At 37.4% G+C, this 16,974-nt stretch overlaps 1 protein-coding gene across 2 annotated transcripts in view; it reads right to left on the bottom strand.

The window, feature by feature from the left end:
- Positions 1-320: 320 nt before the first annotated feature.
- The window catches only part of LOC121313238 (sperm-associated antigen 1A-like), a 31,263-nt gene continuing 14,609 nt past the window's right edge, over positions 321-16,974 (bottom strand). Inside the window, exons 7-11 of one of the 2 annotated variants that reach the window (XM_041245567.1) lie at positions 15,980-16,121; positions 15,423-15,549; positions 14,732-14,893; positions 2,287-2,655; positions 321-2,003 (exon numbers count right to left, since the gene is read on the bottom strand). In XM_041245567.1, the coding sequence (XP_041101501.1) occupies positions 1,872-2,003; positions 2,287-2,655; positions 14,732-14,893; positions 15,423-15,549; positions 15,980-16,121 (932 nt within the window). In that variant the 3' untranslated portion in view covers positions 321-1,871. The remainder of the gene's footprint in view (positions 2,004-2,286; positions 2,656-14,731; positions 14,894-15,422; positions 15,550-15,979; positions 16,122-16,974) is intronic. The other variant, XM_041245568.1, reaches the window with a different exon arrangement.

Here is a 16,974-nt window from a genome sequence, read left to right as displayed (position 1 = left end):
CCTCAGACTTTGATATCCAACTTTATATATTGCCTTAATCCTAGCCCTATGTTTTAACAGTGTTTGGCCCTCGTGACAATTACATTTACAATAAACCTATCACATTTATGATGGTAACCAAAAAGCAAGAGAAACATACAGGCTGATTTTGCCTACTGGTTAATATTGTTCCAGTTTCCACATAGTAATACATCCATAACCTAATCAGAAAGGACAATTGATGTTCAATATCACGTTTATTTAACAATCTAAAGTATACTGACTTGACAATCCATATTTTATATTTATGATCAACATCCAAACTCTCACCAGGGAGTTTTTCAGAATTGTTTTAAGCCATCACGTGGGTTTGGGAATTTGTGAGAAATGTCTAAGAAACCCTTTTGTATGACACTGTGGGCACTGCAGCCCACAATTTCGGCTTGTGTGTGACACTGAGGATTCTTAAGCAACTTCATAAATTCCTAATTAAGTTAATCTGGTTATGATTTAAAACATGTAAAAAGGACATTTGCTGTGACCTCCACAATATATATGTTTTTCTTTTGGCAATGAAGTGTAAAAAATACGAGCATAAGGTGTATGATACAAAGGAAAGGAAAGGTACGTAAATGGATGATATGGTTTTTCAAATTCTATGTAAAAATTGGCCAACGTGTTCTGATCCTCTTCCGATTATTAAGAAAAGAAGGGAATTAAGTATTAAATTACATGGACATACAGATGTCTTACTGAATTAAACTGAAAATCCAGATGTAGTTTTATCAATGTGTTGTGAGACATTTTTCTTGTTTTAATGCATTTAGATTTGCATGACTGACAAACATTAATAATACGTTTGACATACACATTTTCATAGAGTGCAGCAACATGAATGGGTTTTGGAAAAGTTGTACGGTTAAGACTCTTATCAAAAGATAATTTAAGGAAGAAAAAACAGATAAATACTGTTTAAAACATGCAGTTTATTGCTCCAAGGCAATTGCTGCATCAAGCTCATCCCCTGAATTTAGTACATTCACTAGATTTTCATTCCAAGTGGAAAAAAAACAGTGAAATACAGTCACCTGTATAACAGACATTTAAAAATAAATAAAACATTTTATTATTTTATTCAGCCACTTATAAAATAAATAGCATTTTGCAAAGGAGAAGAAACCTGAGTGGAAGACCTAAATAAATATACAATGTCAAGTTTCAAAGCAGACATATCTCCAATATATTTCAAATACATGTTCCATCAAAATCTTCAATGCAGTGTAAATTCAAAACACATATACACTGCTTTGTGGTTAATTCTGCTGATTTGGCAGCATTTCTCTGTACAGTCATCTTCATGCAGTATTATGTATTTGAGATAAAAAATAGACAGTCTAGAGACCATTTATTATTGCATTCTGGTTTTGTTTAAACAGCTTAAAGAAACAAGCAGATTTGGTAACCCTTAAAAATATGACTCTGCACCTAACTTTGACACAAAGCTCCAAACTTCCCATGAATGATTAAAACATTCCAAAAACATACACTTTACCAGCCCTTTGTGTTTTTACAACAGAAAAGGTGATCTGATATACAGAAAGCAATCGGGTACTTAATGGACAGGATAAGCTGTAAACTGAGGCAAAAAAGTCAAACTAAAACATGAACGCACGCAAGTTATAATGTAAAAATCTCCAAATGGAAAAATAATACATGCATCTCCAAATTAAATAATATCCCTTTCTATATAAATTATATATTTTCTTTTAACATGAAACAATAAATATTGAGGTGCAATTTTAAGTCTTTTTCATTCATTGTACAGTTGAGAGCTGTAATAGTATATAAGTCATACTATTTGCACAGATCAAAGTCTAATTAATGCATGCAGATTAAAATAAATAATGTTTTGCAAGATTCTGGACATCATCTGATGTGAATTGTGCACTTTCCACTGTTGAGAGATGATCAAACAGTTGCTTTACTTGCTCCCTTTCAGTTTTGCCCAATAGCAATGACACCATCTACAAAGACAAAGCATATCAGTTACGTATAGAAATGTATACATAGTTCACATGCATTTTAAAATGTAGAGATTAGGTAGAGATTTCAATCCAGTAAGATTTCAAATTCTACAAGTATAGATTCCAATTAGAGTCATGATTAAAACAAAACTCCAGAAGTGATCTCAACTGACAATTTCAAACCCTACCAGTAGAGAGTACTAAAGAGTTTTTACTAGTACAAATTTAAACCATGTCAAGAATTATGGCTGTATTAAAAAAAGTAAAACAAAAAATTGCTTACCTTAAACCTTTCTGCTTCATGCAGATGGACTAGATGACGGTACACCAGTTTAGGGTCCTTTTGAAGGAGATGGCTGTCCAGTGCCTGAATGATTATTGTAAAGCTCTCTACCTCTAATTTATTGCTCATCAGTGATGGTAGGTTCTCTGGTTCCACGCTGCAGAGAAGTTTTGCGCAGGCAGCAACGTCCTCCTTAGATTTCACTGCATTCAAGGCTTGTCCAAACTCATAAGCATTTGTGAGCTGTAAGGGGAACATGTTTTCATAACCACAGTGGTTGATTTCATTATCTCCTTCTGTGCCAACATGATGGTTGACCTCTTTTCTATCTCGTGCATTTTCTGTTTCCTCTTCACCATGGTCATTGACCTTCAAATAAAGGAAAGGGTGTAATTTACACCAGGGCTTTTTAAACTTTGTGATAGTGACTTTCCCCTGGGCATGAACAAATTATGCCCACCCCCCCCCCTTTTTTTTTTTTTACTTGACAAACTGAAAAACAAATGCTATATTAAAAGATGTCCCACTTTTGCACACACAGCACATTATAAAAGTTTCCCCATAGTAAAACATAGCAAAGTGTAATAAAACAAAGTGAAAGCATGGTACATAAGAAAGGTTACAAACGAGAGGAGGCCATTCGGCCCACCTTGCTCACACAAGTAATCACACTATCACATTTTCTGCGTTTACATTTTATTGAAGTGCCCGCTTAATGACAATAACCTCCATTGCTGCATGGGGCTTTTTCTCCTCTCACCAGAAAACAATCCTAAAATAAAATCTCTACGAGCCCCTTCATACCCAGTTCATTTATAAAGATCTGATTTTGACTTAACTTCAAAATGAACTAAAATGTTGCCATTTTGCTTCATTTTCTGGTGTGAAACCAATCAAACTTCAGTTCGCCTTGAAGTGAATTTAAGTTTGCTTTACTAGGTTCTTCACTGTAATCGCACCAGAGTTCGTTTGCTTTCACAATGCAATTTTTGCAAGTGAATCTGATCATTTGGATATATGCTTGTGACCAAAACGTGTATACTGTGCATAATAAACATGGAAGGTTGCTTCTGTGTCAGGCTCGCTGTACTAGCTGTTTATTCGCCATCTGCTATTGGTAGAATGGAAGCCCAAAAGTCGGGTTAAAAATATGGAGGCACACCAATGTTTTCATGCTAAATTATGTGCAAGGAGGAGACATTCTCAAAGGCGACATATGTGGAGGAATACTTTATTCTTTGAATTTCTGTTGTCTGTTGCATTGCCACTGGCATCAGTCTGACATGGGTAAACTGTTAGCAGTCTCTACTAATCCCTGTTTAAATCAGGCTTTCTGGTCTCAATAGGATCATATTGTAATGATACATTACTGCTTGGCACATAACCCTTTGTCAATGAGGAGCCGCTTCAGAAAAAAGTGGGTCAAGGCAGAGAGAGAGAAAGAGGGGTGAGAGACTAAGTATGCACAGTTGCACAGCGAGAGAGATCAATGTAAAGTGAGAGTCCAAGCCATTTAAAGTGATATATGTAACATGTAAATATAATAATACAAAATATATTTTAAAAAATGTAGAAAGATTGTACACATACATTTCAAACAGGTGCCGGCTCTGGGGGTGCTAGAAAACTTAGATCCTTATTTATATAGCATAAAATCAATGTGCAGATTGCATTATTTCAGTCAATTCCGCAAAACCATTACGGCTTTATACAGAGTACAGTCTTTCGACATAGTTTATTATTAGTTTTAGATGTTACATATAAAAATGTCTTTGGTCTCTCTCTGCATGACATACTTTGTCTGACACATCTAATGAGAAACGGTATATTTATGCCTACTTTCTTTAATAACTTGGCTCACATCTGGTGGCTAAAATATAATAAAACAGAACGAAAAATAGTTTTTTTGGTTTCTGCTGCGTTGTGAATTCTAACAGGATTGTTTTCACACTGCATGACTTTGAGGGGGAAACGAATTAGGTACTTTCACACCTAGTTAGTTTTGACTCTTTGATGCAGATTGAAGTGCGGTTCAGTTCACTTGCTGGGATATGTGAAACCTCCAAGAACCATATCAATCGCACCAGGATGCGCATCAAACCAGGTGAACTGAGATAATTTGAAATGGTGGTCTCTGTTTGCTTGGAAGTGACTTGGTACGTTTGTCACTTTGCTCCTTTTGAAATTTTTGCAAATGTGAAACCAAACGTACTCCAGTTCACTTGGAAATTAACTGCTCCAAACAACAAAGCAAATAGTGGAAGTGACATACTTCAGCAAGCAACAATAAGGCATGATAAAAGGCATGTTCACTTTATTCTGCAATGATTTGATATTGTAAGCACCAAATAAACCAAAAGGACATGGACAAAAGCATTCCCCATTATGAAAAACAGTTTTTCCAGAGATAACTTCCGCTCTAGTAATCAGTAAGAGAGCCGAGTGCGTACGGAAAAGTGCCATGTGAAACCAATAGAACTGTAGTCTGGATAAAGCTGAACCAAACAAACAAATTTGAATTCACTTTAAAATAATGAGCAGGTGAGTCATTCACTGTAATATTTAAATTTATGTTATTGTGTTTGTGATTGTTATTCTACTGGCGATAGAGCCATGGTTTATTATGTATCGTATATACTGTTGAGCAAAGTGAATTTGACAAAGAGTATTCATGCAGGTTAAGCAAAAACATATAAATGAGTAAAATATATGAATGTTTATTGTAAATGGGATAAATGTTAAATAATAGTTTATTTTTGTATAAAATCAATCCAGGTGTAACTGTTTTTTGAATAATTGATTCTGTTAGGAGTAGGCAGGGCTGGGGATTAGTTAATGTTGTGTCTTCTTGTGCATTAGGTCAGCTGTGATTTTGTCTTTGTGAACATCAGTCATTTTGTACACAATCTGTTAGTCTGTGCGCACCAGTTGTCATTTGTGTAATGTATTCTTCCAGTGTGAAAATAAACATGTATATCCGTGAACACTAGCAAGTTGCTGTTTCCTGCATTCTAAAAACCTGTGTGTTCCTGAGAGGATAATGTGATTGAGGGTGGGGGTAAGCTCAGAACATCACTGTTACAAAGAAACTCAAATTTTTCTGGTGTGAAACAAATGGATGCAAACCAAAAAAAAAAGGAGTTAGTTTGCAAGTGAACCATGATTCGAATCACTTGCAAGTGAACTAGGTTTGGAAGTGCTCTTACAGTTCCTCCTCCGAGCTGAGATCATCTTTTCAAGTGAATCCTAGTCCCCTGGCGTGCGCTCTGATGAGAAACAAATGTGTTTGATGTTTCACACCTGCCAAAACTAACTGATTGGGTGTTCACTGAACTTGTGCAAATTAACCTCTCCAAACGAACTAGGTATGAAAGGGCTCTAGTTAATTATCAATCAATCAATTATATTATCGATTTAACAATCCCATCCAGTTTGTGAAATGCCGAAATGTGGGAAATGGGTTATAAGTATATAAAAAAATTACATAAACTTTCTAGACGTATTACCAGAATTAATATAAGCAAACAGACCACCTATATTACAATTTGTATCAATGGCTTAAGCAAAATTCAAAAAACTATTAGTATAATTCTCAAAACACTTAACACAAACACCAAAAATGAGTTCTAATTTTCTAAACTATTCACACATTTCACAGGTTTACATTCAAAATGCACAATTCTAAACCATATATTCAATTGCCTAAATGTAACTGTTATACTTTAATATGTTTCACATGTGAATGTCTTCTTTGCAAATTACATAAATCTCATTGCTGTTGCTAACAATCAGTGCTCATTAACTTAAATAACATTCTCCATCTGAAAATAATACACAGCTTAATTGATCAATCATTTATCAAATGGTAATACTGTGCATAAAAGGCTGTGATTTCCAGTGGAAACATGTTGCAGTGTTTGAAAGCATGGAGCAAGCAGAGGAAGATGATCGTGGATGTGGTATTGTGGGCAGACAGCCTGGACAAGTGAGACAAAGGCGTGCTGCTGTCTCAAATGAAATATAAGCAACTGTCACTCATCATGTCAAACAGAGGCTTGACAATGAAAGCAGCTGGGTTGATAGTTCAACCAAACCTGGTATGCTCCACAGTTGCATCTATTATCTGCACATTTCATACTGAGAATTGGTAAGTCAAGTACATATTACAGATCATACATATATACTGCAATTACTGTATGAGCATGTTTTGTGTCACAAACAGAGTGATCATTTAATGATGACTCTGTTTAAACCACGAAATACAATGACAACTTGTCAACCATTGAACGTGTTTGTAAAGAGACACCAGGTTCAAATGAAACAAATCTATGCGGTACCTTCTGAAAGGAACAGTGAAGGAATTACAGTACCAGTATATACAAGTACATTGACTGTAATGGTAATGCAAAATACGACCAGTTTCGTGATATGAAAATGTCCAAATTCTCCTGTTCTGAGCAGGGACCTTAATTCTGTGAAATGTTCTGCTGGTCTCAGATTTTGTTTGTCAGCATGTCTCCAAGTGAATACATCTTTGTTGATGAGGCAGGCTTCAACTTGGCAAAAAGACAGACGTGGCCGAAACATAATTGGACAGTGTGCCACTGTGGATAACATCACCATGTGTGCTGTCACCTGCCAGTATGGAGTTTGTTTGCAGCAGTCCATTGCTTGTCGCATACAATGCAGAGCGGGTGGTAGTTTTCCTTGAATTGTGCAATCACCTTGTCCCACCCAATGCAGCAATGTTGGCAGGAAGAGAGGCCACAATGTTTGTCATCATTTGGGACACTGCAGTTCTATCATGATGTGCTGGTGTGGGAGTGGTTTGATGCACATCCCCGTTTGGTTGATGTACCTTCCATATTCCAGTTTTTCTGACTCCTATCCGTTTTTATCCTCCTGGAGGTGGAAGGTGTATGATCACAATCCCCATGAACAAGCCACACTTCTACACCATGGATAAGGCTTGTAATGACATTACAGCAGAAGATTGCCAAGCCTGGATCCGTCATGCCAGATAAATCTTTCCAAGGCGCTTAGCCAGACAGAGTATTCGCTGTGATGTGGATGAAAATATGTGGCCAGATAGGAATTAATGACTCTGTGTTAAATAAACATATATATATATATATATATATATATATATATATATATATATATATATATATATATATTGTTACTGTAAGTTTAATTTTGTAAATAGTATTTTGTGCCAATCAAATATGACCAATGCACTCTAAATTTAGTATACATTTCTTTTAATGTTTGATTTTTGTGTGTTTTGGTAATTGGGTGAAATGTTTGGATTAAATAGAGGTATTTTTCTTTTGCTTATACTTAAATACAAAAGCTGTAATTATTTCTTTATTTGGTGCAAGTGTTTGGTTATAAAAGTGGATAATAAAATTTGGCATAGAAACTTAGTTTTGCCACTGAGACACTTTTTTTTTTTTTTTCTAATTGAGTAGATGCTTTTGGTGTTAACTGTTTTGAGAAATGTGCAAATAGTCTTTGAAACTTTGCTTTACCATTGAGAAACTAATTCTGATAATATTGTAATTCAATTTGTAAATGCTTAGTGATTTAATAATTTTATGGCGATAAACATACCGTACACATAATGAAGCACTTAAAGGTGGAAGCATAGAAAGACTAAGATTACCAGTAATATGGTTTCTTCATAGGAGTTCACTCTGGTCGTCATCCTGGTCTCCATGATACTTGGTCAGGAGGAAACAAACTGATCTCTTACCCAAAGATCACTGATGTAATCCTTTTTGGCACCAAAGCCCACGACATAATCGTTGTCCAAATTTCAAAAAAATAAGAATAGTAAAGAAAAGGGGAAAGGAGGGTGGGATATCTGTGTGTGGAGCTCATCCTACGAAGAAACCATATTACAGGTAATCTTTGTCTTCTTACCTCATCTGATGAACTCCACACAGAGTGAACCATACCAAAGCATTTAAGACATCAGTGGTTGGTAAAAGTTAGTAGAGGATGACACAACATACATAGAGTAAAAGTAGGCTGCAAACAAGACCCATTCAGGTTGTAATGCTAGAAAGGCTTCAGAGGGGGCCCAAAGATTAACCATACTTTACCCTGTGGGTTTTGATGGATGGTGAAGATTCCAAGACTGCAACAGAACTTTCACTTGATGCAGGATGAGATCCAGTTTAAATATGTCTGTTTGGAGACAGTTTTGCCTTGGTTTTGTGATCCTTCTCCTGAGATCGCAGTCACGAGAAATGCAGTAGACAGTTCTCTTACCTCTAGACAGGATCCAAACTGTGGTAACCTAAATTGTTGAATATAGGCTAAGGCTCCCCAGAGAGAGAGAGACAAAGTGTTTCTTCGAGGGGTCTTAGGGGGCAGCCCCACCGAACACTCTAGCCACCCTAGGATCTTGGATCGCACTTGAGGATAACTGAAGGTTTCCCCCCTTTTATTTTTTTGACCAAGTAAGATTTGTACTTCTTCAGCTAGCCCTAGCACTTCAGTAGTTCTCCTTCAGTCTTCAGGCAGCCAACATCAGCTGCAAAGGATTGTGGAAAACATTGTCCTGTTCTGGACAGCAGGGCACCACTTTCGCTGGTTCTCAGAAATCCAAAACTTCGGCCCAGTGAGGACCTAACAACAAGACTGGCTTCCTCTCAATTTACTATCCAAACAGTGTTGGCCTACTGTCAGGGATGAATATGCCTACATATGCCAGTTGACAAAGAAATGGATTGGATTGTGTACATAGCTACTGCATGCTGAAAACTGGAGCAACAAAGTAGTACTAGTGTTCTTCTGTTGTGCGAAAGGGGCTATTCTAACTAGTACTTGAATAGACCACGTAGCACATCTGGCGGATCTGTTACTCGTGGGGTATCCTCTGTGCCAAGTATATTCGGGATGCTATTGGTAAGTCCAGCAAGTAGGTTGTGTGGATTGTGATGGCCTTATGTCTTATTGATTTGTACTGAGTATGCCATTGTTTTGACTGGCAAAGAGTTTTCAGCATACAGCAGATTGCTGAAAGTTGGGATGATTTTAGTGAGGTGCGTGTTCTATCTCCCAAAGGCGGCTTGATGCTGAGGGAAACTGGGAAGATAGTTAAGAAAAAAAGGAGACACCCCTATGCATGTCACATGTAGTTTTGCTTCTTTTACCAAGGAGATTACTGCTACAATAACTGTGCTGTTGGCCTGGCCCCTATCTGGAAAAGGCTGGATAGCTGATGGTTTGTGACCACCCTCTCCCTGCGAAAACACTCTAAGATACACTTTTCCTGCAAGTGTATATAATTGGTTTCCCAGAAATGCCAAGAGTATGCTGTGGAGAGAGGTGATATTTCCCTGTAGTCCAATAAGGGTCCAAAAAAAGTTACTGTGCTCCAGGGTGTACAGTCCTTTTTTTGTTTTTAGAAAGAACTTGCTCTCAAAAGATGTCTGATGTACGTCTATACCTTGTGAATGTTAGTTCATCTGTACTTGGTGAATACTTCAGCTATAGAGATCCCAAGAAAAAAGAAAAAAAAACATTGTATGTGGAAATGGAAATGGCTCTCCTACAGCTCTATGGAAACTCCCAGTCTCCTCAGAGGACTGCCTTGATGATGGTGGCGGTGGAGGTGCCTTCCTGAATTTTCCCCAAACTGTAGCGTTCAGACCCAATTTATTATTTTTTTTTTATTACAACAGATACCTGGAATGGCCACCTTCTGAAAGAATGAGAGCATGGATGGAATCTTTTGTAAAACCCTCTAACATAACCAGTTCTCAGTGTATAGATATATCTGTTGCTGGTGTTAAACTGTTCTCAGTGTTGTTGGCTATTTATTCTGTGGGGTAGCCAGGTCAATTTAAGTTCCAGGGCCGTGGGGAGTGAATGTATATTTTGCCCACTTGCCAGAAAATGGAGTAGAGGTAGGAATATCAAGAAGTAAAACTTGCCAATTTCGTTATTTTAACATTAGAAAGATCAGCATCCCCGGCCCTGCTGTAAGTGGGCATACCTTTCCAAAGGCTACTAGAATCGCAGATATCTGCAAGGCAACTGCTTGTTAAGAATCCCCCACTGGGGAATGCGCTTATCACAGCTGTTGAGCAGGATAGATCTCCTGTCTCACCTCCTTCATATGGAACAGGGGATCCTTCAGACCAATGCCAAGAGAGAATTCCTTCGAGAGGGGCAAATTACAGATGACTTTGTGCATCTGCTGTTAGTGTGACTGTCTTCATCTGATAACATCTCCTACTGCGATGATCTTCGTCAAAGCCATGACGTTAGTGTCAAAATGCATAACATGTAGCCTCTGGGTAAAATACTTCGATGTATGGCTAGGATATACAAGTTGGTGTAGATGTCTGCCTGACTGCAGACAGCCTTCCCCCCCAAGCTTGTGTTCATATTAGGTAACCTACCTTACAGTTATTAAAGGGTACATAAGGACCTTTTTATTTTATATTGTTACATGTTCCCATGTGTTGCTACAACTGTTTACTGAAGGTGTGTGTACTGTTTAAATTATTATTATTATTTTACATTTTGACCATTTTAAACTTTTAAATTGCATTCCCTGTCTCAAGATGGCTTCCCATGTACCCACATGGATCTCTCAGAACTACATTTCCCATCATCCTCCTGCTCACTGGTAAATCCATCTCAGTTACATATGTGAGTAGGAGGAGGATGATGATGATGATCACAGAATAAGCATTGGTACATACACAACTGTGTATTCCAGCACAGCCTCGTCAGGGCAGGAGTCAGTGACATCATCCAGATCGCCTGCTGCAGGCAGAGAGTACAGCTGATCGACTGTTACTCTGTTTGTCGCGGTACCAGTCGCCAAGTTACAGGAGAAGAGAAGCATACTAAACAACTCTCACAGGGAAAAATGGCAGCGCCCTTGTCAGAGCACTGGAAGAGCCAGTATGAAAACTAGTTTGCCATTTCATCTTGTGCAGTTCTGATCCCAGCATCTTGTGTTTAAGGAGGATGACTGGCTTGGTCGGTCGTAGCTGGAACAATGGAGCCCTCGTCTTCGGTGCACATGATCTCGATATCTAACACACTTAAAACACAGATGCCTGCTACATCTGAGCAGGGTACCACACTGTCCACCGGAGATATTTATATATATATAGTACCGTGAAAAAGTATTGCCTGATTTTCTGCATTTTTGCACATTTTACACATTGAATTTGGCCAGATCTTTTTGTGGGTTGTAGTAATATATACAGGGTGTCAGAGAAAAAAATGACACCAAAGTTTGGTGCTTCTTTCATTTGTTTGGTGTGCAAGGTAATCAAACATGCAATCTTCAGGTGTGAAAAAGTTATTGCCCCCCCCTAGTTAACTCAACCCAATTAAAGGGATAATTAGGGTCAGCTGTTTGAATACTTTGGTTACCAGTCAGGCCTGATTTGGGCCAGCTCTGCCCAATATAAATCTGTCTAACTTTTGCCCTTACCATCAGAGTGAAGTTGTCAGAACACAGGGTCTAGAGGCACATCATGGCACGATCAAATGAAAATCCTAAAGACCTCCAGAAAAAAGTTGTTGATGCCTATCAGTCTGGAAAGGCTTACAAAGCCATTTCTAAGGCTCTGGGGCTCCACCAAACCAGTGTCAGAGCCATATTGTCCAAATGGAGAAAGGTTGGGACAGTAGTGAATCTTCCCAGGAGAGGATATCCTGCCAAAATCTCTCCCAAGAGCAAGGCGTAAAATTGTCCAGGAAGTCACAAAAAGAACCCTAGAACAACATTCAGGGATCTGCAGGCCCCTCTCACCTCGGCTAAGGTCAGTGCTCATGATTCCACCATCAGAAAGACATTGGGCAAAAATGGGATTCATGGCAGAGTAGCACAACGGAAACCCCTGCTCAATAAGAACATGAATGCTAGTCTCAAGTTTGCCAAAAAGCACCTGGATGATCCTCAAGAGTTCTGGAACAATGTTCTATGGACAGATGAGTCAAACGTGGAACTTTTTGGCCAACTTGGGCCTTGTTATGGCTGACGAAAACCAAACACCGCATTCCACATTAAGAACCTCATAACAACGGTCAAGCATGGTGGTGGTAGTGTCATGATTTGGGGATGCTTTGCTGCATCAGGACCTGGATGACTTACCATCATTGAAGGAACCATGAATTCTGCTCTGTATCAGAGAATTCTACAGGAGAATGTCAGGCCATCCGTCTGTGAGCTGAAGCACAGCTGGGTCATGCAGCAAGACAGTGATCCGACACACACAAGTAAGTCTACATCAGAATGGCTGAAGAACAAGAAGTTTAAAGTTTTGGAATGGCCTAGTCAAAGGCCAGACCTAAACCCCATTGAGATGTTGTAGCAGGACTTGAAACGAGCAGTTAATGCTCGAAAACCCACAAATGTCACTAAGTTGAAGCAGTTCTGCATGAAGGAGTGGGCCAAAATTCCTCCTGTGAGAGATTGATCAATAACTACAGGAAGCGTTTGGTTGCAGTTATTGTTGCTAAAGGTGGTGTAACCAGTTATTGAGTCTAAGGGGGTGATTACTTTTTCACAAAGGGGCATTGGGTGTTGCATAACTTTCTTTAATAAATAAATTAAATACGTATCAAAATTTTGTATTATTTGTTCACTCAGGGTCCCTTTTGTCTAATAATAGACTTTAGTTGAAGAACTGATAACAATCAGTATCAAAAATATGCAAAAATGCAGAAAATAAGATAGGGCGAATACTTTTTCACAGCACTGTATATAAAACAATTTGATAAAACAAACTATAAACAAAAAAGAAAATGCAAACCCCTATACTTACTCTGTACCCGAGCGAATGCAGGAGAAATTTGGACAACGATTATGACGTGGGCTTTGGTGCCGAACAGGATTACAACAATGATCTCTGGGTATGAGATCAGTTTATTTCCTCCTGACCAAGCAACATGAAGACCAAGAGTTCACTCTGTGTGGAGTTCATCAGTCGAGGTAAGAAATGATATTTTTTACATGTATTACACCATTTTAAATGTTATAATTTGTTGTTCTCTGAGAAAACACATCTCTGATTTTCATTGTAGTATATCATTATTGTGGTAACATGTGAATGTATTACACATCTATAACTTCAAACACACATATCAAAATATTCAGTAAAACTAAAATAAACTAAATAAAGTTTAACATACATTTAGACAAAACTAAAGACTTAAGTATTTCTGTTTTGGTTCCCGGGACGCTCCTATGTATATTTCTTGTTATATTCACGCATTACAATTTAATTTTTATGACAAGGGAATACGATTTTAGTTGTCTGTGTAGAGTGTTTTTAAAGGGTTAGCGCTTATGTTTCTGTGCCACTCGGCATTAAATCTTGCACAATGAGGTTAAAACAAAGATTCAGCCCAGCTAGTGACGAATTAGCTCTGGTGCCTGCTTATTGTCTGAATCAATCTAAACTAAAAGTCTGTACGTTACAGAGGCAGAGTGCTGCATATTTAATGAAACAAACAAGATTAGTCTACTAGTCCATAGTATTGAGTTTATTTCGCTCATACAAAAGTCTGCAGTTTTCATTGGAAAAAAAATATCTAAGGCAATATATAGAGCATTTTTGACATACTGTACTGCAATAAATTTGAACAGCATTTTATTTCAGAAATGGGCATGGTGCTTTCTTGCAAAGAAAAATGTGCTCACCATTGTCCACTAGGTGGCTTTTTTTTTTTTTTTCCCCAAAACAATTACATTACATGAAACAAGCTAAGGTAACAGATGCTTAGCACCATGGCCTGACAACCAAAAATACACCCAGTTGTGTGACATATTAAGAACCAATGTTGCCTTAGTGTACTTTAAACGAATGGCTGGTTTCACAGACCCTGATTAGTACTAGTCCAGGAATACCCAATGTTAATTTAGGTAAGGTAAACCAAGATTAGTGTTAATCTGGGTCTGTGAAACAAGCCAATAATACTATATTCTTAATTATGCTGCCCCTTTACAATCTGTTACAAAAACACAAATGATTTACATATTTATGTACACGTTCCTTGCCTTATTTGGTTCACTAAATGTTGCTCTCAGTTACTATATAAACAAACCAAGATCCCTGTAATCAAGTTGGAAGTGTCAATTAATAAAACTTTTGTCATGACTAATAATAAAGTCCTCTATGAAAGACTAAGCTTAATTTCTATTCACTGATGAACCTCATTAAAATACATTCTACACTGAGACGAGCTGCAACTAATTTGAATGTGAAGTGTGACAAGTAGGTACGTAGGTGAAGTTGTGATAAGGGTGTTTCCCACAGTTTTTGTCCTAGGATATAGCTAGATATTTATAAATCAGCCTGTTAAATGAATAATACACTCTTAATGGTATCCAGTGATAGATTAGAAAAATAAAACTAGCTGTTTTCCTTTATCGTTATGATGATTGTTTGGATAAAGATTATACCTCTTGGATCTGGATTTTCTTCCTGTGCTTCTCCTGGCTATCGGGAACAACACTCTGCTTGCTCAACAGGTCAGCTGCCTCCTGAAGCTCCTTCTCTGCCTCAGCAACATTCGGGTCCAATCTTAGGACTTCTTTCAAGTCATCCACGCAGTAAGCATAGTCCTACAATAAGAGTTAATGAAAAAGAAATTATGATCCAATGGTCCTGCATATACAGTATACATATTCACACTTAGACTGTGTCACATTAAAAAAAAGGAAACTGTAAAAAACGTGCAGGGCAAAAACAATTAAAATAAGATAAATAATCTGCTTGCTGCTCCAACAATACAGTTGTTTTTGTTCTTTTGTATTTTCCGTTTTGGGAAGTTGGGTAAATAGGTTGCTGTACAGTTACTATTGAAACTGATGGTTACTTTTTGTATTTTACAGAACAGAAACACTTTTACTCTCTTAACAGAAGGGTACCTGGGTAGAAGGGAGAAAAACAACACAGTATATGTAGTTTATTATATTTGTTGAATGCAACTTCCAGCAACTTCTATTAAGACTAGAGAAAATGGTTGATTATCCCTTAGCTGATTTATTTTAAAAGGTGATTATTAGGTGTGGTTTCTTAAATTAATCCCAACTTTAATATGGTCTTTATGACATGAATTGTATAAATAGTATAATATCAGAGGATAATTACCTGCAACCCCTTGTGAGCCATGGCTCTTCTGTAAAATGCTTTCATATTGGAAGGTTCTAACTGCAGTGCAGAATCACAGTCCTGTTTGGCCTCTTCATATTGATTCAGTTTTAAGTTACACAGGGCTCTAAAAACAGAACAAACAGATCATAACCTTCCTTTTTTTTTTAGCCATTTTGATGACAGTTTGTTCTTTGTTTTTTGGTTTCTAAACTGATAACTTTAATGATAATGATACATATTTACTCAACACACAAAGGCACCTATATCACATGTGATATATACTCACACATACTACCACAGTGTAGAGATATTTGAACAAAGAATTTCTGAGGAATATAATTGTCAGTGCCTGTCAGTAACATACAATTTTAAATTACATGCATCAGTGACAATGTCAAAGCTTTCAGGAAAATAGCAGGCCATTTATTAATTCTACATATATGACTGAAAGTACTGCTCAAGTTACAAATAGTCCCTGTTCATTCTGCACCTTAAATGTTTACCTTTTCTTGCAGCACAATACAAAACAAAACAACCCATTTGCATATACTGACCTATTTGTGTAAACTGCAGTTTCACTTGGTTTTAACTTCAAGCATTCAGTGTATTTTTCAATGGCATCTTTATACTGGCCCTTCTTCACAAAATCATTTCCTTCTTGTTTATGGGACAGGAAGAGGGCTTCTGTTTTTTTACCTTTAATAAAACCAGGAAAAAAAAAATGCATTAATCTTTAACTGTCAAACTACTACACTGATCCATCGCAGAGTTAGTTGTTAGTTGTTTAAATATCTATTGTTGTTTAAACTACTGTACTTCTGTGAGCACCAGTCTCACATCCTCACACTGCCTGTTATACACTAGCAGCATACATTAGCAGCATACACAAGCAGCTTCAGATTCAAAATGGCCCCACTTTAAATTATTTCTCTAAAGCAGTTCTCAAACTGGGATTCGGTACTACCTGGGGGATCATAGAAAAACCTTAGGGGTTTGGGGGGGTGGAGCTGGCAAAACAACCACATCAAGCAGAACAGTTATTATTATTATTATTATATCTGCTCAGTCAATTGCAGTGAATATGCAGCGAGTTATGTCATGAAAGTGATTAGGAATAGTACCATGTTAATGTTAATCTACATAGACATTAATCTATAGAATATTTTAATACAGGTGTATATTGGGGGGGTGTATATTCAAGTCACTGCTATTACAGTAGCTTCTTAATAAACAGAACTATTTAGAACATGTACTTTTGTCTATTAATATATTTATGTTTAACCCCACCCCCAACTTTAAATTAGCTAAAAGAAACATTCGGCAGATTTCATGACTCAAGTCTTCTGTCTTTACAAGGAGAGCTACAGTACAGAGTGTGTTCCCAAGTGATAAGCACATGGTTGCTGCAAGACTATTTCACAGATGGTTGACTTTTGTATATAATATTGCAGGTCTCAGCTTTTCTTTTGTTCCGATATCTCCAACTTTATAGGTGCTACAAAATGTTAACTAATAGCGATTTAAAGGGACAGTTCAGATGGGGGAACCA

This window comes from Polyodon spathula, chromosome 3 (assembly GCF_017654505.1).
Source record: "Polyodon spathula isolate WHYD16114869_AA chromosome 3, ASM1765450v1, whole genome shotgun sequence".
Lineage (NCBI taxonomy): Eukaryota > Metazoa > Chordata > Actinopteri > Acipenseriformes > Polyodontidae > Polyodon > Polyodon spathula.
Note: the sequence above shows the minus strand (reverse complement) of the source record. Positions and strands in the feature narration are given on the sequence as shown.